Consider the following 24,407-nt stretch of genomic DNA (forward strand, 5'->3'; position numbering starts at 1 on the left):
AAAATCAATGCCTGTAATGCCATCTCAGCTAACCCAAGATTGTATGTCCTTAGAGGTGCCTAAATTAGCAGCATGATAGTAATTCTTGGTTACACTTACAAATTTCTATCCTTCCAGTAAGCCTGTTCAAGCCCAATTCCTTGAACTTTAACTTACCTGGTATTCAGAGTGTTACTGCTGTCTGTCTTGCTGCAATCCTGTTTATAGAACTGTACACTACAGAGGGATTAGGAGCTAAAAACAGCAGGCTAAATTGAGTATTAATAAATGCAAATAAATGCTCACTGGGGAAAAGCCAGTTCTCCTATATATACACACTGATGGATATTAAATTATTCAGTAACCTTCAGAATAGCTCTTAATATTAGTGGACAGTTCTGTGGAATGGCAGCTCAGCATTCAGTGGTACATCAAAAAATAAATTAGGAATATGATGACAAAAATCAAAGCATAATTATGACAACATGTACATTTCTGGTGTGTCTGCATTTTGAGTACTGGTTGCAGCAGTGAAAAGCAGTAACAATGAGCACAGATGTCAAGTGCCTTTTGTACAATATGGTATTAAGCTATGGTTTTTCCTCTGGGAAACTTGGAAAACACAAGAGGTCTGTAAATTCTTGAGTGGCACAGGGAAGACAAATAGGAAACAGTTGCTCAACTCTTCTCAAAATTTAACAGGCAGAAGGCATTACCTGAAGTTATTGGGCAGCTGGTTTAGGAAATTACAAAATTAATTGATTTTTGCTACATATTAAGTTGTGGAGTTCACTGATATTCAGCATGGTAAATCCTATGAGTTTAGGTGGAAAAAAAAATGAAAGGGAAAGCCATTAAGGCTATTAAGCACATTGATAGAAGTTCTCATGTTAAAAAGTAATCATCAGGAAGGTAGAGTGGGAAAAGAGCACAGTCCAGCCACGTTGTTCTTCCCTGCCTCCTGCAAGGATCCACTGCCAGCACGGCTGGAGAAGACCCTGTGAGGCACAGTCCTTCAGCACTGCACTGCCCTCCTCCTGACACAGATTCACCTCTGCACGGGGAGTTGTCCACACTGGGAGAGATGCATGCTCCCTGCAGGATTTCAGGAGCAGCTTAACTGCCACTTTAAAGATGAAAAAAACAGCCGAGCTTTCACTACTACTTCATGGGGGCAGCATGAGAACACTCTTCCTAGCACTGCTGAAAAGGTCGTGCTGGTATTCCAGATCTCACTTGCAATATACATTTTTTAAGATCAAAGCCACAAAATCCTTGCCCAGCTTGGGCAGGTCCACAGCCACCCAGGAGCAGCAGCCATGTGCTCTGGAATTGTCTCCTGCAGCCATTAGCTGACTGATCAGAGCATGTGTACAAAATGCCACCACAAAAGGTGAAGGTGTTGGCTGAAGCCCTGCTCTTCTGCAAGGCCAGAGCCCTGGTCAGACTGTCTCTGATTCCTGCACCTCATTCCTTCCACACAGAGCCTGTGGCTTGCTCAGACCTTAACCACCAGGGAGAACTGCAGAAACTACAGCTGCAGTCTGGAGGACCTTTTGGGTGGAATAATTCAGTGACTGGAAGACTTTAATACATATTGCATGAGTGAATCAGCTGATCATTTTAATGCAAACCTCTTTTATTTCTCTTCCACATTGACTATCTAAAGAGGGAAGAAGTTAAGCATTACAGGAGGGTCAGCCATGGGAGCAGAAGGTTTCACCCTGCAAACTCCAAATGGAAGTTCTTGTGTTGGCATCAGTGCTGTCACTGTACACTGTAAAAACAGTCTGTTTCATGAACTGTCACTTTTTCTTTATGCTTCAAAAAACGTCAAATTGAAGATGTCTAATAAACATGTAAATACTGCAAACTGAAAACTGAATTAACAATACTTTAAAGCAGCATTAATCTCACAAAACGTCTGGCATCTTTATGTCCTGTGTTGTCATAGGGCAACTAGCAAGATCTATTAAAATAATCCTAAAATCCTAGCCCTTAAAGACTACACAAGGTAATTCTACAAGTACAAGAAATTACTCAAGAAAGAGAATTGAAGAAGTATGCTAAAATACCAAAATACTTCTAAAAAAGACTAGGATACAAAATGATGACAAACTTTCCTCATTAAAATTTTTATTAAAATGGAGCTATTTTTACATATTTAAAATATTTTATATCCAAATTACGCAATATTTACGAAAACAATTGTATGCAAATGCATAAAAATATGTAAAATCAGAGCTAAGCAATATAAAGCAACATAAAGCATGTTTCAAAATGTATTTCAGGACTAGAATACCTGAGTGTTCAATAAGCTGGTTTCCTGCATTTCACTGATTTTTAACAGTTAAATTTAATAATGTAACTGATCTCAAATAAAGCACTTTGGTTGGGAGAAACTGCACGGAAAAGGCAGAGATCAAGCAGAGATATTACTCAAGGCCTGTCTTCAGAATCTTCTTCCACATGAAGATCCACTGACTGAGATGCTAGGAAGGACTCCCACGTAGCAAGGCACTTAAAAAAACCGAACACATACATATGAGTACAGCAGACAGATTTCTGTAAACTGTTGGCCAAGGAGAAAAGGAATTTTAAAAAAATAGCAGAATACATACACATTGTCACAAGCTGCTTTTGTAGGACCGTGGTAAGAGCAAACTACGGTTTCCTAGGCAGCTCAGTGATATGCAAAATGTTAGCTAACATGCTGAGTGAGCTGTAAAGGTCAATTTTACATAATGACAAGCACACATTGTGAGCATTGTAATTGTATGTTGTAGTATGGAAGATGCTAACATTAATTATGCTTTTCTTTAATCTCTTCCTTTAGTTACAGGCAAAAATCTCTTCCAAATAGAAAGCACACTGTCAGGCACTGTTCCCTTGTAATCTCTGTGGATTCCTATTGTATACCCAATTTCCTTGCAAGTTAAATGAAACCATTTTTTTTTTTTCTATATAAGGAGAGAATGGGAAAGAAATAGGACCAGAAAGGCAGGAGCTAGGAGTAGGGAAGTTGTTATTCCTTTCAAGTGGTATTTCTCTCTTTATGGAAAAATGTATTTACAATTGTAAAAACTATTTTTTTTATTTGAAGCGTCAATTCTGCAGGCAGTAAAATGAAAAAAAAACAACAAACCAACCCCAACCCCAAATGACTTTGGTTCAATTTGGCTTAAATGAGTGTTGGCAGCTTGGCAAGCCATTCTAAATCATAAATTAGTGTTGAGAGCCATGGCAAAGCTATCACGAGGTAACCTCTAGTGAGCTGATGCTTGTTACCCAAAGCACCAGGTTGTACTATTTCAAGTCTGGCAGTAGAACAGGAAAGGCAAATTCCTGCAATAATTTTCTTGTTCTGATGCTGTTGAAAAAAAGCCCTTGAAACTGAAATGTTCTAACAAAATTTTGACTTATACATTCATACCTATTGTTCTTGACAATGCAGCTTATTTACTACTTACTCTACACAGTTCTTTCCATGAAGAATCTTTATTATGCACAATAAATAAGTCTTCTGAAATTTCTCCGGAAATATATATTAAAATCTGGACAGCAGACTCCATTTATCTGAACTTTGAATTAAATCAGTGCCCTGAAAACAGCATCATTTCCTAACTGAAATCTTTTGCCATAAACTATTCAAGCCACAGACATTTGCTAAGCCCAGCTCATTGGAACATCTCATATCCATCTGTCATGGCTTAGGAGACATGGAAATGACCCAGCCTGAACTTGCAGCCACCTAACTTTATTAGACATTTCTTGTGAATGACTTCCAAACTCCGTGATTAAATATGGAGATATAGTCATACTACACTGAAGAGCCTAGGTCCTGGTATAACTGCCTATTTGTGTGCAAGCAGATGAGTGGGAGGATCTGATATGTTAAAGTATAAGCTCAAAGAGAAAAAGAATACACACAGGATGACTGGAGCTGGGGGAATTCGTGATGACACAAGGATGCAGAACCAGGGATACCCATAAAATTAAGGGTGACAAAAGTAACAAGAAAAAAAAGAAGTCAGCAGTGGCTTTGTCTCTGAAGACATAAGAAAGTAGAACATGTGGGTCTGCAAAAAAATGAGAGCAGTTAAACAGCCAACTGAACTAAAAGATCACAAAGAAAAAAGTCTGAGCTTATTTTTGCATAGGTTTTTGGTTATTATTAGACACAGTAGAGATAATTTCTGTTATTCACATTTTGTCCCCTAGACTATGGATACCATGAATTTACTTCCCCAGTCTTTCTCTTTTGATCTTGCTTCCAAGTCACTACTGCTGCTATTGCACACAACAACATTATGCTGCTGTTCAGAGTACATCTAAGGTTCGAATTACTGTGAAAAGAGAGGACTAACAGGATAAGATTCATGTGGAAATCTGCTTTCTTCATTGACTTTTTGGAGAAATGTTATTTTGAAATGGTACACCATGGAGAAACAGTGAAGTTACTGCCAGTATGAACAGTGAACTGCAAGTGTTGAAAACTGATTTCTGATTTAAAAGGTCTTTTTGACCTTTTGTATAAAGCCTTTAAGTTTGATCATTAGATACTCCCCTATTTCATGTGACACTGTGGCAGCTGAGTCTATCTGAGAGGCTTGAGCTGGAACACAGCATCTTGGTTTTGAGATGGCAGTGAGGCAGCTGCTAGCAATGTGTCTTCACTACAGCACTCAAACTCATCAATTTCTGTTGAGCCCAGCCTGGCTTACCATCCTAGAAAGCTGCAAGGCACAGCTGTTTTTCTAGGCTTTTTCTAAGTGTGATGCAAGAAAACATCACTTTTTCTTGAAGAGTCTTTTGTTATCAATGACAAATTTTTTTTCTGAATCGCAGTTTAATTTAATTACCACATAAGTCCATGTTTTGTCATCCCGTAATTTCAGTAATGTGTTTTAAAATATATGTATCAGCACTGGCTGCAATGTAAAAATGGCTTTGTGTTACCTTTGCAACACTGAGCCAAACTGCACATGTTAAAATGCAATCACAATACATTGCTTAACCAGATAGATACAATCTTCTGAAGTCTGTCCAGACAAAGATGTAAAGCATTTTTTTCACACAAGTTATTCAGCTTTTAATTTATCTCTGATTATATAACCAAAACACATTTTTCAAAATGTAAGAGCAATGGTGGCTCATTTCACTGCCAGACATCACAGTGCTGCTACAGCTGACAAGTTTTATAATTAACCACACCAAAACAAAACTAGGTCTCTCTGCCTTAGGCTCAAGCTTTTCATATTGTGAAGCATGAACTGCATAAACGACATTTTGTTAGTGATGTATACTTCAACGTTATTACAAAATGATTTTACTCCATTCTCCTGGGAGGTTGAAAATGGAGATCTAAGTAGAGGATCAGCCAATTTTCACAAAGGAGACAGAAAGGAAAAAACCCCAGAAAATCCAAACTGAGGAAACGAAATGTGTTTGCACAGGATTGAAATTCATAATCCAATTACTTGCAAAAGCCCAATGGAAAACATAAAAAAGCCTAAATACACAAAATGAAATAGCAAGAACTTAAATAAGGCTACTTTACCTAAAGTATTCTGATTACTACTGCAGGACACGTATCTATTCTACAACATCATTCTTAGAAAAAGCAGAAAAAAGCTTTTCATATAATACAATTGCATATATAATGAAAAAGGAGATATAAAAATAGAACATGAAGTATGGATGCTAGCAGAAGCAGTGTGTCACGTGCCATGCGTGTTTGTGTTCCAGTTCCCAGTTATCCATGGCTGATACCTTAAAAATATCATTTATGATGGAATTTTTTGGAGAGGAATCTGAAAATGAAGTCTTTTTTGTGTCTGAGAGAAACAGAAACTATTTTTATGATTTCTGAGTGCAAGGAAACAAAAACTAGACTGCACAGAAATACTAATTCCCACTATGAAAAATGTCTTCCTAAAATTATTTTTAGAAAGTTTTAGAGGCTGAAGTGAATGAGGGTTCAAAGATGGATCTGCCTTTGAAGCAACATGCACAGAGACAAATGGGCTCAGACGTGAGAGCTTTTGAAAATCTCGTGAAGTTTGGTAGCTGAACTCCCAGGCATGGCTAAGGTAGGATGTGATCAACACGCAGGAACTTTCTGCTACACGACCAAATGACTGCCTAAATGCATCACTACAGAGGCCTCTAGGGCAAACAACAAATCTCATCTATTTTTCTACAGCTTTTACCAGACCGAGAGGTACATAAGGGCTTTGGAGTTAGAAGGAAGTTGCTGTAATGGGGAACGAGTATTGGTTTGCCCCAATGAATCTTTTGGATCAATTTATGCCTGTACAACAATGTAGGTCACAGAAATATACCAAATTATGCTTGAAATACTTGAGAAAATCAGGAAATTATTTATATTTTTGAAAAATAGTAGGGTGTGTCAATACCAAGAATCTGACTATATCAAAGGTAACTGATTATCTGATTACAATGGAAGGGTTTAACAGGATTAATTTCACATGAGATAAATAAAATCAGATGCTATGCTTTAAAACAAAGGTTCATCCATCCTCAAGAAAAAACACATTCTTTTAATGCCAAAACTAACTATCATCCCAGAGCAGGAAAAACCACCAATCTGTCTGCATTTCCTAGAGTGCCTAACAAGCAGTGTAAACCCAAATTCCGGTATATTTGCGGGATTTACAATGTCTAGCTAGCCTTTGGGTTGGGCTGTAAAACCTAGTAACTTGTTCTAGTGGTGTTCCTGAAAAGCATGGGTTACCAAAATTCTTTGCTGAGAAAAATTGAAGTGGTTTTCTTCCTTTGATGCTGTATATGTTCTAGGCACTATACTAAACACATGAGGAAAAAAAGACAAATTTAGCATATGTTTAATTGCTTCTGCTCTTTGAAGCCAGAGTTCCACAGTGCCTGGTTTGGTTTTGATAATCTGCAGCAGCAACACTTCAAATGTGCCAGCTAAATAATCTTGCCAGCACCACCACCAACTCTGTATCCTGCTTTGGGTTTAGTAATGCTGCATCTTTAGAATATCTATTTCTAAATTAATGAAAATACTCATGGTGACAATCAGTTTCTCAGATGAAAGCTCCACCCTGTGGACAGTTTATGATTCCAGCTGTTTGGCAGATACCTCTTCTGGACTAAGCCGTCAGACAACGGTGTCATGCCTAAGGCACGATGAAAAGGAATAAAATAAATGGTACAGTGTTAACACGTGCTGAATCAATGCTATTTACTTCAGAAACAGGAGTAAAGTTATGAACTTTTAAAAATTAAAACCTTTTCATATTGTTTCAGAAAGTCCTCCTCATTTTAGCAATGCATTTACTGTCATTATTAGTAGAGTATTTTTTTTGATTTAGGACTTTGTGGAATACAGAGAGACTTAAGGATGTATTCAACTGTTTTCCAGAGGAAAGGACGTACAGAACTGTATGAACCCTTGAGACCAGCTACAGGAATTCCAAATGACTGGTCAGTCACGGTAATTCTTGGCTCCTAAATGATTTTAAATATATTATAACAAAGCTTGCACATTATCACATGAAAGCTTTTGTTTTCGTAGGCCTGCACAGGAGCACCCCGTAAATTTGCAACACTGGGCTTTCATTCACATCTTTGTTACCACAGCACTGAGAGACACAAAACAGCCACAGAAACAAAGGAACACTTCTTATTCAAGTATAATAATTGCAGATAGCCAATGAACCAGAAGACTACAGGAATAGCTCTTAAATTTGTAAATCCAGAGAAATGTAATTACAGGTAACACAAGAATAACACTTCATTAATGTGAACATTAATTCAGCTTAAGGAAGAGATACTCTTTTATGCTAGCTAAGTGATGCTTGACAAGTTGACAGCAGAATCCTTAGGCAACTACAATTAAGAAAAAACCCAAACAAATGTAAGGTCATATTCTTTCCCCATATTGTGACAAAGATGAAGTAACATTTTAGAAATTCTAGTGTACTTTGACATGCTGCTATGTTGTTTTTGACCGCAGTGGCTTGAGTTTTATACAGTCTTGAAGGACTGCATTCTCTACTGCAGCAACCATCAGAAAATACAGGATGCCTGTCTCTCATTACTCTGTTCGTGGAAATTTAATGGATGCAGAGAATGATCATGAACAGAAATGACTCCTGGTTTGGTTGTGTGCCTGGGAAATGCAGTCAGCAAGGGGAATAAGGAGAAGCACAGTGAAACGCAGCTGTAGAGAAGAGAAGGGGACATTGCTCATGGAGAGGCAAGAATAGGTTAACTGAGGAGTGGGGGAAGTTGTGGAAAGGATGAGAAGCAGGTAGTCACTAAGAAAGCAGGAGATGATTCCTCATAGAAGTGGGACAGAAGAGCTGGGCAACTGAATCATATTCATAGCATCCATGGTGCTAAAATGCACAGAACATGGTCTGGGGAAAAGAAAAGGCAGGAAATAACACGAGGGATGCTAACAGCAAGAAAAGGCTTAGTAAGCATCAAATGATGCATCAAAAGTCTGAATGAGTAACTTCAGACATGTGAAAGAATGCTAATGAAGCAAGTAATAATTGTAAAAGTGAAAAACACTGTAACAGACACTGTGTTTGTGCATGAGTTTAATGAGTCAGACTCAAACTATTACATTTAAAGTAGGATTCTCTTTCCTACTGAAAGCATAAAAATAATATTCTGTTTCTCAGGTTTCTGAGATTCCCTTCCTGAAGTTTCACTCCCAAACAGCAGGAGCAGATGCCAGAGCTTCTTCTCCTGCTGCTTTCAGGAGTACACACTTGTAGTTTGAAATATATGAGCCTCTGATAGTAATCAGTAATCCCTTCTCTAGTAATTAACCATCAACATTAACCATGGCTCTTAAATAAATGCATTTTAGGTCAAAACTCCCAATCAAAATATTAACTTTATCAAGTTCTTTTGAATATCAGGATTAGATAATGACTTTCTGATGAATCAGAATGAAATTGGTAAGCCCTCACTTTGCAAACAAGGAGTGATAGAGTTAGCACAATGTTGCTTATTATTGCAACTGCTGTAGTAAGATAAGGTGCTTTTTCTAAAATGTAGATCTACACAAAGATGTAGCAGCAAAATCATTTAAAGATTTCAGTATTCGAGAAAAGCACCAACAAAGGATCAGTATAAACCAATTTTTCTGGTATTTGAGGGGCTACTTAAGAAAAACCTCTGGCAGTTACAGAGACAGCTGAATAATTTTCTGCAGTTTTTGCCTTAAGAGTAGTAATTTCATGTACAATATGAGCTTTGGTATTCTGAATTAAACTTCTATTTCAGCAAAAAGCATTTCTAGACAGGAAAAAGAACCAAATAATTATTTTTATGTTTTAGCTAATCATTCACAAAGAAAATATTCCAATATATTCAGCATTGTTTTATTATACATATGGCTGCTATAGAAGTCGGAGACCATCAATAAATGAAGACAATGTGAGAGGATGCCAAAAGCTGGCTGCCTGATTTCAGAAAATATTTTGATCTTAATATGTAACAACAGATTGTCAATGTCCATGCATCTCACAGACTGCATGTTAATTAATCAGACTTGATGATCAAGAGCTCTGTCTTTTCAATTATGTTTTAACAAAATGATTTGTAAAATCAGGCCACTGCCATTGGATAATGGACAATCCATAAAAGACTCAGACTACAGGACTGAAGTTACAGGTACCAAAATATATCTGTGAAAATGACTAATTTATGACTAATAGATGGCTCAGTGCATTCCAATTTTTTTCCAAAAGTAAGGAGAAATCCTTTAAAAAACTTCAAGACATCTGGGATATTTTCAAAATGCGCATGTCAGTCAACACTGTGTTCCCCATGAGGAAACTTCACAGAATGCTTAATGTATTTTGTTACATGTTTTCAAATTCTCCTTCTTAGTATATATTCTTGGAAATTCTTACCAAGAATATTACCTGCAGCATTTGAGCTGAAAATAAAAATCTGACAGAATCTCACTTAAAGGTTTTATTCATGCAGATCTGAGCCTTACAGAGGGCTTCTTCATGCTCTCACAGCAAAATGTTTCCAAACTGAAATATAGCAGCTGACATTTAACTGAAAAATATGTTCCAAGTTGTTGTGGTTAGTAAAACAAGAGTGCCCTCTGTCGATGATGAACTCAGGATCAACGACTTGGGCAAAATAAAATCTATTCTGCTTGAAATTGGTCAAATTAAGGGTAACTGCCTCCCTATTCCCACAGAAACTGATTCTGAAGTTACCAAATGTTTGAACTAAGATGGAAAAATTCCTCTTTACAGAGAACACATGGACTTCTTCACTAAAATAATGAAAAGATAACACTTTTGTGAGAAAGTGTATTACCTCTTCATAATAACGGAGATTATTCTCAGCCACATTAGTGAATGATGATCTCATATCCCACTGCATGTTCTGCTTCCACCTGTCCCAATCCGCTTTCAGAGCATTATTGGCACGTTCAACTTTGTCTTCAAGTTTCCCAATCTCTTCTGAGAACTAAATATTAATTATAAACATTAAAAAAATTAGGAAAATCACCATTTCCAAAATTATTGAACTCGACTGTAGTGGAGACAAAGAGAACTGCAGAACTAAGGTTGGTATTTAACTTAGCAAAAAAAGTCATTCCTCAGGGATAAGTTTAAAATTAATTCTTAATTAATAACTCACTACAATTTCTGAAATATTAATAACAGAAAATATAGACCAGAATTAAAGTATTCCTGGAGATATTTTTATTCTCTGAGAAGTTACAGAGTCTGGCACCTCTCCACTAGCACTTGACAGTAATGCATTTAAAAAGTAAAATATAGAGGGCTTTACTGAAGCAGAATCAATTGTACAAATTAGATTTGGCCAGAAAAACTGGGAAAACCCTGACAGAATCTTTGACAACAGGAGAAAACAGAATAGGGAGAAGACAGCAGAAATCAAAATCACAAACTTTCTGATTTCTTGCCTGTCACATTACCATCTTTTCTTGTGGAACTGTGTGTGACCATATGAGAGGAAAAGAAATACAGAAGCAGAGAAAGAAATTAAATGAAAAGACTTCTACAGAGAAGAAACTCTTTCACAGCAATCCAGGACCCAAAACCTTGAGGGGTATTCTACAAACATTACGTGCTTCTAATTACTATAGATGCACAAACTGACTTTCCAGCTAATGGGAGTAAGTGGACAGCAGCCCTCTCTTTAATGAGTTTTTTGGTCTTCTCAGTAATTTGGTTACCTATTGTCATTTACTAATCCACTGTGTCAGTTCTGGCTGGCACCTAGTCACAGAACAAGGTACATCTCCTGTGGCTACAGTGCAAAATCATCTGCTGGGACTGCAGAGCCACTGTCTGCAGCAGGAGGCAGGGCAGGCACAAACACCACCAAAATAAGGAACATCAAGCAGGAGAACTTAATTCCTTGAATTGCTTCCATTGCAACTCAGGCTCCATAAATTTCTTCTTCTTCCTTATATTCTGCCATAAAGCAAATAGTTTCTTCCTCATACCACGCCTGTGTAAAGTTGGATAGCTACTTTTGCTTTCTGCAGAGCTGGTGTTTTCATTGATAGAAGTTCAGGACTCCAGGACTAACTTCCAGAATTTTTAATGAATGCTTACGCTACTAGTAGAACAGAGAAACGTCAGAATTCAGAGTGAGACATGGAAAGTCTTGGTGCACAGCCTCCAGCTTGGACCATGCAAGGGAGAACAGTGATCCAGTGCAACAGCAGTGATGCTGCCATCAGACACAAACTGAATCATCAAACACTGCCTGAAATGGTCATGGAATCTGGATCCCATTCAGCTCTTAAAGGAGCCAAAAACTACTTAGCTAGTAACACTGAAAATTTCATCTGAATGGATGTTATCCACAGTCCATAATAAACACTTTTAATTAGACTTGATTTCTATACTGATTTTCTTTGCCACACTTCTAGATTAATGAAATACTGGTTATTAATCAGGAACAAAGTGAAAAAAAAAAAACTTTCTACTTTACTGAAAAGTCCAAGTTCAATTATCTGACCAGACCACTAATCAAGCTACAGACAAGGGTAATTTCAACTACCAACACTGTATTTGAAATAAAAAGGTTAATCCAAAATTTAAATGTGGGGAAATTACCTTTAAAGGAATTACAGACAACTGGATTTAGTATTTTAACCAAGGTCTATGCTAATTGCCTTTCCTTCAAATACCAAAAAACGAATACGCACAGAATACTGAAAATGATGACATTTTTAAGATGATTTAGAGTAGGAAAGGCAGTTGAATACATTCTCTGCTTTTGCAAAAAAAAAAAAGTTCCTATATGGGATTGCACTAGTCTACACAGGTAAAGAACTTCTCTGACTTAGAAGTCCTGGCTGCAGTGGCTTCCCCTTACCTCATTCTCTATAACTTTAAGTAAGTTATTTTACAGGTTTTTTTCATCTGGCCTTTTCTAGGAACTAAGAATTTCTTCCACACTGTAGTCACGACATGATGTGGACAGGCAGACTCTGTTATACAACTCTGCCTGGATATCAGGTTAAACATCCCACTCTAAAGCCCCAAAGAAACCACATCTTGTATTAAGGCAAGAGTTGTATTAAGGTCTGAAGACAGCATTATGCCATGTCACCATGTCAAGTAGAGACATTTAAAATCTACTTTTTCAAAATGAAAAAACCCATCAGTGCTACTCTCTTTAGCTGCCATGACAGCAGAAGTGAAAGAAGAATGGCTTGGTCATAACAAAAACACCTACCAAGTGTGTTCCTCGTTTACAAGGTGTAAATTGTTGCAACTGATCCTGCAAATTAAACAGGATTCTGAATCCATTTGCTTACATTGATCTCACCGAGGCAGCCAGTGAGAGAAATGAAATCTCCCATCAGTGATCGCCAGAGGCCAGCACAGCGCTAATCAGACATGGGACCAGGGCACAGGAGGGTGGGAGCCAGGTGTTGCTAGGGCAGAGTGCTACTAGACATGAATGGTGTGACCTGCAGCCAAACGACCTGACCCAAAATAGCCAAATCACCTGGTAAGTGACACATTTTACACTATCTCACTATACAAAATAGCATGGATTTCTATCTGCTACATGAACTAATCCTACAGCTTGGTGATACTAACCCCCTTTTAACCTGGAGTTAAAACACAAAATATATTCAGAATGTAATAGATTCAGCATTTCATCTCTTTTACTATTCAGTTTCAAGCCTGAACACTAGAATCCTTAAGTTGGCATTTAATGCTTATCTCGCTCTGTCAGAGCACATTATACCAACCTTTTGTCATAATTATTATCAGCCCTAGTAGCAAGACTAAAACTGTTAAAAATGCCCAAACCATAAAGGGATACACTAGCATTTCTGTGTAGCCTTCAGGATGGGGTGTGGAAGTGATGGAGCCGCATATCCCAGTATCTTTACAGCCACAGCTCTGGAGGTAAGAAATGTCTAGATAAGCAGGAGGCTACCAAAGTCCTCTCCAAGATCTCTGTCAGAGCCCGCATCTAAAATCAGTCTTCAAACTATCCATACCCTGAACAACTGCCTCCTTCGTGGACCAAATTTTGGAGTGGAAACCAAGGTTCTGGCTTTTTTAGCAGCACCACAAGCAGCTTTCTAACACTGTTCAAGAAAGCATTTTCTTTCCCAGCCAATGAGCCTAATGTCCCATAAGGTTTAATTTGCAATTCCAGCCTATTTCATCTGCACTGACCTTGGGGATGTTTTGCATTCTTCTGCTGTACAACCTCATGTTTGTTAAATCATTTAATGTTTGCCGTGACCAATGCTAAATATCTCACAGCCTTTTATCAGCTCTAATGACAGTCTGAGACTCCTTATCTATGGTGGAAATGTACTTCAAATGAGATTAGGCTTCATGCCACTCATTGTCATCAAAATTTCTGGCTACTAGATTGCACTGACAAGTTCAGTCTGACACCTATGAGATCATTAGAAGCTACAGGAGTTCTGCTTAGGAATAGATATGTGCAGATGCACCCTAACTCAGTGTTTGACACCCATTCCAACAACACACCTGTGTTATAACCACCTTTTATTATGAAATCAGTCCGGTTAGAAGCATCAGAAAAATATTTCAACACAAAAATGAAAGCATAGTAAAAAAATGACCAAGAAAATAGTTAAGTCACTTGAATGGTTAAAAATAGCAGTACACCCTTCTCTGTTGCCAAACTACCCTTACTAGAAAAAGGCTTCAGCTTCTAATTAAGAAAAAGTCTTCAGGATACAGCTGCCACTGAATTAGAGAACACAGGATTTTATTATCAGATTAGACTAACAGACATCTGTTTTACTGCTCTTCTGAGACTGCAAGGAGAATGAGGCTCTCAAAAACAGGATTCTCTGAAATGAGTAAGAAATAGAGGGGCTGGATAGATAAAGCAAAGTTCTGAACACCTGGGCAATCACAGTGTCCAAAGCCTTTACCAAACTGTAAATGCAGATATGGAAACACATCTACAGTGAAAAAAAAGTTTGGGCAAACTGATTTCAAAATCCTACTGGAAGCAAATACAAACATCTCATGATGGAGTACTGTCAATATCAAATCAACATGGTATGACCAATACTATGCTAAAATAACAATATTCCTTTTTTAATTGTAACAGTTCAGGAAAAGGGAGTGCATGCACATTGTCTGAGAACTCCATCAGATTATAACAGAAATGCATCCTGAAAATATGGCACATCCTGCCCGGCTGTGTTGTCTTTTCTACAGTAAACAACAATCAATCTGACTGCTAAACAAGCTGTATGGAGCTGAATTCATCGCTGAATTCACCTGCCTTGGTACCCAACTCCCAGCCTAGGGGGCTTCTCCAACTCACCATTCTCCATACATAAGAGCTTCAAGCTTTAAACTAAGGAAAAAGGACAGGAGAAGCAGCAAAGAAAGTAGAGAAACAAAAACAAATTAGAGAACACAAAGGCAGTAAGTAAAAATTTCTGCTTCAGGAAAAAAAAACCAATACCAGAGATATTTACTTAATGTCCCACTGCAGTACACAGAGGCAAATTGTTATATAATATACCATAGCCATTGTAGGTATCAGAGATCAGTAATATATTCTTATTTATTCATCTCAGTGCCAAAAAATCAAATGAAAATACGCATTTCAAGCACCAAAAACGATCTACAGTTCATCTTTACATGGAAACTAATTACAACAAGCCTAATAAAAAGTATCTGAAATGTTAAGAATTTTGTCCTTTGATGTACTAAAAAGTTACTAGTCATTTTTGCATATTATTTACACTGTATAACACTTGGCGTTAATGCTGTGCTAAAAGGACATTATTTAGGCTGGAAAGTTTAACAATCAAAAATTTAAAAAATGCCAATTCTTATCCCAGAAGTTGTTTTTAATTGGCTCACTGAGCCTTCCTGATGGTTTTGGGAATGCCTATCCCCATGGGCTACCAGTTACAGTCTGACTTCACTAGAACAAATGAAGGTGTCATAGTGGAAGCAAAAAAAATATCCCTGGGCCCAACTAGAAAAAACAGAAACCTGAAAGAACAGAATGCAGAACATTTTATTTTAAATAAGTTAATGAACAGCTTTGCTGATCCTAATCACCTCCTCTCCCTCTCCTACATCAATGAAGCAGCAGCCACAAGAGCACTGCAGCAACTGTTACCTTCTTTTAACTCCAAGTGTGGAAGTATATAGAAAAGCTGAAAATAAGCTGTGGTACAGTCTGTGTTGACAAAGCCCAGTGGTCGCCCACTATGAGCAGCCCCTCCCTCCAGCAGCCCAGCTACTGAAGTGTTGCTTCTTTCTCATGATGGCCTTTGCCTGGCACAAGCAGCTACCAGAGGAGTAGAGACAGTGCCCAGTCCCAGCACGTGGCTTCAGAGGGGACATGTCCTTCTTCTGCGCACCTCCTGCAGTTACAGTAAGGCCTGGAAGATTCCAGCTTTCTGAACATACTCACCAGATCCTTTTCTGTCTTTTTATGGGCTAAAGCATCCACTTTGGAATCGAGCTCGCCTTGGATTTGGTCTCTCCTTTTCAAAACACCCTTAATATAGAGGGGGAAAAAAAAAGTAAACTGCACCAAATTTTAGCTCTTTCAGAAAACCATCAAACAACTTGGCTATTTGATAAACAAGATCACAGAATGATACCACTTAATAATTTTGACATATGTTTTATCAAAAAAAAAAAAATTAAACCATAAAGACTTATTTTTTCATACCTCTATTTTTTCTTACATGTTTGTCAAGAATCTTACTAAATCCAAAATCAGTGTCACAAGGATCTGCCATACACAGTATCACTGCCAGTTGTGTGAGCAAAACTGCTACAGCAGTTTATTTGGTATCATCTTAACTTACCATATATTCATTTTAAATCAGCAACATGAGTTTGCCAAATCTCACAAACAGAAGTATCTTCTTTGAGTAAAATTTACAATATAAAGTAGACTAAAAATGGTATACAAAGCATTACTGAAATTGTGACTTTGACCTTTAATATTATTTTGTAAGTGCCAAATGGAGTTGTGACAAATCAGAAAAAAAAATCAGGAAAATCAGATAAAGTTATGGTAGAAATGATGGCTTTTCTACCATTAATATATGTGCTTATTTTCAGCATATGTAATTTTTACCTCCTTTGAAACTATCTAAGCAGGTATTGGGTTTTTAGCATAATGTCAAAAAAAAATTAGAAAGGGGAAGGAACATTACTTGTTAAGTATTACAGATTAGTCCATTTCCAATGCTCATTTGCTCTGAGACCTTGATGAAGCCTTACAAATGTCTCTTTGTCTTAGCTTCCTCACCTGTAAAAGTACACTCAGGTATGCTTATCTTGCAGAAGTGTTGCAAGGCTTTGGTCCTTTTGAAAAAAAATCAGAAGCACGACATATATAATTAAAAATCTCAAAACCTTCTTTTACATTACCTCACCACAACTGGTTTTACTGCTGCTTCTGCAGAGATGTTCAGTATTCACCTCTAGCACAGGGCATGCTGAAACAGCACAGGGCACAAGCAGCTCTACCTTCTCTAGCTCTCCTATTTGACTGAGTTCTCTCTGAAATCTTGATACTTTTATCAAACACGATAGAATAATTTAGGAGGTTAATTTTTAAATAATTTTTCAATGTTTCTTTTTGAACAGGTAGTCACTATAAAAAATTGGTAAACTTGACTTTGGGCATTTCTGAGCAATAGATTAGCAATACAGACAGATGTTCATCAATAGCTTGGAATCTTTTGGTTAGATAAATAAAGAAAATGTTTAGCTGTAAGCACAGAAGCAAAACAAATATCTCGAAAAGCTTTCCTTCATAATACAATTTTTTTTCTCTTTTTTCCTATTTCTTTTGCCTCTTTTAAAACTTTTAATGACTGCTTGGCAACATTTATCACAAATACACTTTGAATTACAAGACAAAACCAATTATTTTAATACTAAGGTGCTACATTTACAGACAAATGCTGACTTCTAATGGCAAACAGAAGCACTCTATTTTTAAAACATATTATTATACTTTTATAGGTTTTTTTGTGTAATACTTAATGGTACTCTGCCACAAAACCCACAAATAATTTTATGTGGACCCATAACTAATTAATGCTGTAATTTGTACCCTGAGGGATAGCAGATTTGCTCTGTGGGTCAGTTAGGAAGGGGTTGGTCCAGATGTAAATATTTCAGCTATAAATTCACCTCTTTTCCCAGTTAAAGGCTGAACTCGCAACACTGGAAAATACAAGGTCCCTGCAATGAGGGGTTAACCACACCTCTGAAAGATTTACTAGTGGGTGACTTCCGCAGGGTGTTTTTAGGTATTTTACTTTAGTGACTAGTATTTCCCTCTCCAAAGTGCAAGAGGGAAATAGGCAGTAAGTAAAAATAAAAATCCATGGTGAATGAAGGGAAAGGAAGGGTTGAAGGGTTGTAGTGTAAGAATGAGCTACTGAAGGAAGATTTCTCCTCTGGACAGGACCTCATAGCAGCCTAATACTGTGTTACAAGTGCTGCTTCAAGAAAGCTACAAGCAGGAAAAAAAATGCAGTGGGCAACAGCTACTTGTAAGGTGTGCAGGAAGAGCCAGGTAGTCATCCTGGGGCTTGTCTCCAGAAACTTCTCTGTGTTCTGGACAAAACAGAACGTCTGAGAAAGGGTGAGGGTGAGCCAGGCTGCAAAATAGGAGGCAATGGGCAGGCAACATCTCCTCAGTAGCATGAAGACTACAATTGCTCATGGGTAACAGACTTAGAAATTCTGAAAAATAAGGCTGGAAGTGGGGGAGAAGAAGACCTGCAATTGCTAGTACAGTAACCTATTCAGATCTTTAAGCAAAGCAGTACCTACCTCCATCTACCAGCACGTATGTGCAAATAATGAGGCCTGTGAGATACAGGACATTTTGTACAGCTCCTTTTTCTGTGAAGCTTGTTTCAAAGACAGCAGTCATTGCAGCGGGGAATTCCTAACTCTTGGTAGTCAAGCCGTACTGAGGCAGTGGCAATACTCTTCACAGTGCCACCAAAGGCTCGGTTAGCTTGGGTCTTACTCTATCCACGGCCTGTAAGACTCACTCAGCCCCTACTCAGAAACCACTGCAGCAGGAGCTGGGTTCCCAGCAGTAACACAAGAGCAGATTCTGCAGCTGGCATTGCTCAAAACCTAGACAAAGAGGGGTTTGTACACATGTTCTGCTTTCTGAAGGCAGCAAAGTGGGAATTATGACATACTGAATTCAGTTACTTAATTATGTTGATTATCCACCAGCACTGAATATATCAACTCCGGAGTCTGATTTTTTACATCCTCTCCAAGCATAAGAAAAATACATACATAAAGGGAACTGAGAGCAGTAGCTTATGGCAAAGACTAACACATGCTTACATAATGCTGCAGGAACTGGAAGTTCCCAGCTGTTCTGGAAAAAGAAAACATAGGAAGAGCTCCTAGAAAGGGAAAAACCTCTCCACTCCTTTTCCCACACACAATCTGTTACTCAATGAGTTCATATTTTGGCAGTGTCAGGGAAGGTGTTTCTCAGCTGCTGTCCCCAAACCCTCTTTGCTACAATGCAGAGCTCACTGAAGACGGCAAAACTAGACACCCTAGCACAGCTACCCAGGGCTGCCTGCCAGGCAAAACTATCAAGCTCTTCTTATTTGGAAGGGGCACCTCTTGCCTGATTAGCAAGGGAAACAGGACCAATTGGATTCCCCGACAATGGACAGGTATCCTATGCTGTGCATGTTTGGTAATGAGTAAATAAAGGAACTGTAAAGTCATTCTCATCAGCTACAAATTCTCTCCTGGACATTGTCACTGGACTAAGCCAAATTTTATACTGAGCCACAAAGAGTCCTTCAGGAAATCTTACCATGAGAATTTCACTGTAGAGAACATATTCATGTAAAATGGGCAGGTGTTCTGAGAGCGCTGCCATTCGCTTCTCTGTGGCCTTGCAGCAGCGGTCGATGCAGCTGGCAATGCCCCTTAGGGAGTCTGCTATGTCTTCTTCCGAGGCCGACCACAGCGTGTGGATGGGGGCGTACTCCTTCATTTCATTAAAATAGTCTTAAGAGGAACATATACACATATTAGTCTTCTGTTCATTAATAGATGTCTAAGTGATACTAATTGGAACTTCGTATTTACTGTGAACCAAGCAAGAGACTGAGGCTAATGTTTAAATTTGCTCAAATGACCAAGATAAGTAAACTCCAGTTCATTGTTTATGAGTAAACTAATCAAATAATGTATTGTAATTAAGTAGCTTTGAGAAATCTAACAGCAAAAATGCCCCAGTCATTTCACAACGACACACATACTCAGGTAGACCTGAAGAGGTGCATTCAGACACCCAATGAGCTGCATTACTTCACACTGTCTGCATACAGAGCAACGGGAGCCATGGCAGTTGGTCTGACTTGCTGACTTCTACTGCCCTGAATTCTCTGCTTCTTGGTAACAGCAGTGTTCCAAATACAGTCTCAGTTATTAAAACTAGAAGCTTTGTTATGTCTCAAAAGCTTCAGAAGAAACACTGAAGTTCACTGCTGCTCTGCAAGTGTTATCTCCTTCAGTAGTTTTTATTAATTTAAATACAGGGATATCCTACGAATTACTTATGTCTCTAGACCTAGTGATAATCCATAACCAGGGAGAAGGCCCACAGATCACTGAGCCATTTGGTAGGGCTAAACATGGGCAAACTGCAGTTCACAGGAGGATACTGTGAACACACTGGTCATGTATTGAAAATGCAATTTTGTCACTACTAAATTTATAATGAAGAAATGTCCTAGGAAAGGTAAAAGCAGTCATGTGGCATGAAGAGTTAATATTTACTTTGAGATTCTTTGGACAAAAAAAAAAACCTCTATGGAAGATGTAATCAAGAATCCCACATTAAGGTACTGCAACCAGGAATGTTCTCTGTATCAGAGCTATCCACCATTCCTATTCACAACAGTGAGGCCCTGCACACAAGCATTCTGACAAGTGCTATTTGAAAAATCTAGAAAGAAGATATAACCTACAGCATTTGGGAGCATGTTCAAAATTCTTGAGCTTTTCCAAGAAATATTTTGGCACTGATACCTTGAACCTACAGACCTCAGACAGCTACTTTCACTGGAGGGAACAATATCAAAAGGAACTCTTTTCACCAACATGTATTTTTCTTTTATAACACCCTTTCAATTCAGTGAAGACACACTGAAATCTGGTACTGCACAAAAAAGCTCAAGGACTCAGTTATTAACACAGTGCAGCTCTTCAAATTATACTATATAGGCAAAAAAATACTTCAAGTGCTGCCCAGTGGAAATTCTACTGAACAGACAAGGTCTGAGATCAGAATAATCTCAGAATCTCAGAAAAGCCAGTAACTTAGCATTCCAACTGGGTGTGTGAACTACACTTACTTAAGGAAAAAATTAAGATTAAGCGATCCTTCTTGAGAAAACTCTAACAGGCACAGATTACCATGACAAAAATTATAGCCAACAGTAAAGCTATAAAAAAAAATTAAAATCTACTTTGTCAACAGAAAAAAGGTGCAGAACAAAACTAAACAAAGAGAAGTTTAGAGATTTGGAATCAAGACAGCTTTGTGTCATTATGAGATTGCACAGAAAACTGTACATTCCCTTCAAAGTTCAAAACCAAAGGTCATGCAGCTTTCCAAAAAGCGCAAGTTAAAATACAGCCATACTTACATTTTCTTCTTCCTTATAAGTCACTGAATGACATGTTAAAACTCTTCCTATTAAAAAATGATTCAAACTAACGTGAAGGTCTGTCAAAAACATGACCAGAAAGAAAAACACAGCATAAACACAAAAATCTCCCATTTTCCTTGCTTGCTGGAAAGAGTATTTTGCCTGCCACAATGAAAACTACTTTTTCATTTCTTAAATCAATAAAACTGATACATGTCTTCTACTTACCCCTTTCTTCCTTGTAAATCCTATGAGCTATTTTATCTAGTAAGTTTATTTTCTGACTAAATGTTTCCATGTAATTGTTCATTTCTGTAAACATTTCAGGACGATTTTTAACTGCTCCTCTTACTGAGGATGCTACAGCTCTGACAGTCTGTCCCATCCTGCTCAGCAAACCAGGACCCTGCTTCTTATGTGAGGAGAGTTCCTAAAGACAAAACAAGCTCTGTTTACTTCCAGGTACTTCTGTTAATTCTCTGAAAATAATAAATAAAGCACCTTTTTTTTCTTTTTTTTTTTTTAACAAAACTACATACATAAACCTGTGTCTTTTTAGTATATAAATCTTATAATTATTAGACCAGTGTCAGAACCATACCTGTCTTGTGCATTTATTAGCTAAGCCTTTCTGAGCAGACACAAGCATGCCATCTATGACAGTCTCACAAGAATGGTTGAAGATGGCAGAAAACCTTTACCCCTTCACTCCTCAGGGTGAGTTAGCTAGTTTGCAATTTAGCTTTTTGAACAGAAAAGCAGATGTAACGATTGCAGAGGTAAGTCTTTGAGAAAAGATTATGTTTTTCTCAATGTTCCTGCTGGGGGAAGAATCCATCTATTTTTTTAACTCTTTTTATATGTTGCTAGAATAATCTTTGCTGAAATTCAGAGGCACTCTTTTCTGAGTACAAAACTCCTATTTGCAACTGGACACATCTTGCAACAATGCAACAGGAAAAGCCTGTATTTTTCTTTTATGAGATCAGTAAAACTTAAAAAAAAAAAATGAAAAAGACAGTGCCATGCAAAAACAATAATTAATTAAAAGCACTGCTCTCCTCATAATCTTGGAAGCTTATATGTGTACCAAAAAACATGCAGAGTTGAAATACTATGAATTTGCCACAAAAATCCAAAATGCAGTAACAAAAACAACTTTGGAAGGTACAGCAATATTTATGGCCATGTGCATGATTACCAAAACCACAGAAGAAAAGTTATCTCAGGTTATGAATATTCCATAAATCCCTGCCTGCTTCTGACACTTGGGTAACAAGCCATGGGATGACACTACTGAATACTGAACCAGGGAGGCTCCTGATATACCCTACTAACACAACATGTGGTTTCACAGAACTGTAAATAAAAACAAAGTCATTTTACCCAGGCTTGTGCAGTAAGAAAAATTTTGAAGTCCTCATTAAAAGTTAAAGTTGGATGATCAGCAATACGGTTCAAAAATTTATGTAAAGCTTTTCTTCGAGTCTCAATGAATTCATCACTAAATCGTTCCACCATTCCCTTCATTATGAATTTTTCAGGCAACGGCTAAGGAAAAAAAGAAGAAATATATCGCATAATTTGCACAGTATTCAGGGTATTATAACAGTTCTGCTTACTAAAAATCATAGGTATACCTTGGAAAATCCACCATGCAATAACCCAAAAGCTATATAAAGTTATCATCTTCAACTAAGGTATACCATGGTTCTTGTAATACACAGTGCAGAAGAACATGAGTACAACTAAGAAAGGACATAAATTACTGCAAATGCCACAATTAAAAACCTAAGAAATACCTTTATGTGATTTTTGTCAAATACATATAAAGCTAAGGCAAATAGGTTGGCTTAATGTTTGTGAAGCTTCAGAAGCTGAAGAAAGACCTCAAACATCTCTGTATAAAACTGGAGCCATCTTACAAACAAATAAAAATAACTTAAGTTTTAGCAAACAAACAGGAATAATCAGTGTTGGATGTGCTTCTTCAAGTTTGCTCTTCAACCAAAGGAAATCCTGATACCGTCTTCGAACCTCATATTCACTGGAGTCAAACTCACCACGGGTTGTCTGAAAACCAAAAGCAGAAAAAACAGGCTTAGGTTAGAATACCAGAAAAAAAACGGTTTAGATTTTGGAGAAAACTGAGTACTTGAAAGGAGTACATACATTCTGTTTTGTCCCTGTTATTGGCGTGCTGTTATTTTAAAGAACCATGATCATCAATTCCTTGAAGAGTTAACACATCCTATTTTAGCAAGAAATCAAAGTTCTATTGGGGGGAAAAAAAAAAGAGCACTAAGCTGCACTTTGTGCTGTGACTTATAATGATTATCTTACCATAATGTTTCCAAATTATTGCAATAATTACTTTAGTGTGGCATTTTCCTTTCAGCAATCACAGTTATGTTCGTTACTTTTAGGGGACTTCTTTTAAAGTGATTAGTAATCTACAAGTGAGGAATGTCCATTTTTTAGCACTCTGAACAAAGCCCAAAGAGCTGACATATGTCCTTGGGACCTGTGACATTACTCAATAAGCCTAACATTCAAAACATGAAAACTTCAGCATATCAGAGCAATAATACTTCCTGCACTGCTTAATGGATTCTGCGGCCCATCATCGATTCCAGTTTTGCAGCCCTCTGTTAGAACTTGCCAACAAACCTTTAATGCCTACAAAAAATGCTTTTTACAGATTACAAAATTGTAAGACCGTGAGATTTATTTTACCACTGCTCTGTCTTCTGGAGGCAAGCCACAAAGAGCCCATGTTTTCATTAACATGTGCTATTTACCACTCATTGTTGCACGGAGATTTACAATGTGATGCAAGTAAATTCCAAAAGCCTCAAAACATGCTTTTGTAATCTAAACATTTTTGAGGGTCGAATAAAAATTTTTCAAGGTATGTGGGAGGAATGCTATTACTTTATCATCAACAACCAGCACTCCAAATTAAATATTATAAGAAAAAAGAGATAAAAAAAGCAAAAGCAATCCACCTTACAGCCCTTTCATGCTTGCCTGAAGAAAAAATGTTCTCTCATCTACAGAAACGGGCATAAAGTGAAAATTATTGGTAGCAACCTAACAAAGATAGCTCTCTTCCTACTCCTTAAATATTTTATGAGGAATTGATATCTCCTCTTATTTAAAGATGAATAATTCCCATTTGAAAATCTGTTTTTAAATG

At 37.5% G+C, this 24,407-nt stretch overlaps 1 protein-coding gene across 4 annotated transcripts in view; it reads right to left on the reverse strand.

Annotated features, from left to right (window-relative positions):
- Positions 1 to 2,097: 2,097 nt before the first annotated feature.
- The window catches only part of SNX7 (sorting nexin 7), a 29,529-nt gene continuing 7,219 nt past the window's right edge, over positions 2,098 to 24,407 (reverse strand). The window contains exons 3-9 of one of the 4 annotated variants that reach the window (XM_032118036.1): positions 23,171 to 23,281; positions 22,595 to 22,759; positions 21,437 to 21,638; positions 19,363 to 19,559; positions 15,943 to 16,029; positions 10,327 to 10,479; positions 2,098 to 2,499 (exon numbers count right to left, since the gene is read on the reverse strand). In XM_032118036.1, the coding sequence (XP_031973927.1) occupies positions 2,419 to 2,499; positions 10,327 to 10,479; positions 15,943 to 16,029; positions 19,363 to 19,559; positions 21,437 to 21,638; positions 22,595 to 22,759; positions 23,171 to 23,281 (996 nt within the window). In that variant the 3' untranslated portion in view covers positions 2,098 to 2,418. Of the gene's footprint in view, positions 2,500 to 10,326; positions 10,480 to 15,942; positions 16,060 to 16,412; positions 18,651 to 19,362; positions 19,560 to 21,436; positions 21,639 to 22,594; positions 22,760 to 23,170; positions 23,282 to 24,407 lie in introns of those variants that run through there. The other 3 variants (XM_032118037.1, XM_032118038.1, XM_032118039.1) reach the window with 3 other exon arrangements.

This window comes from Corvus moneduloides, chromosome 9 (assembly GCF_009650955.1).
Source record: "Corvus moneduloides isolate bCorMon1 chromosome 9, bCorMon1.pri, whole genome shotgun sequence".
NCBI lineage: Eukaryota > Metazoa > Chordata > Aves > Passeriformes > Corvidae > Corvus > Corvus moneduloides.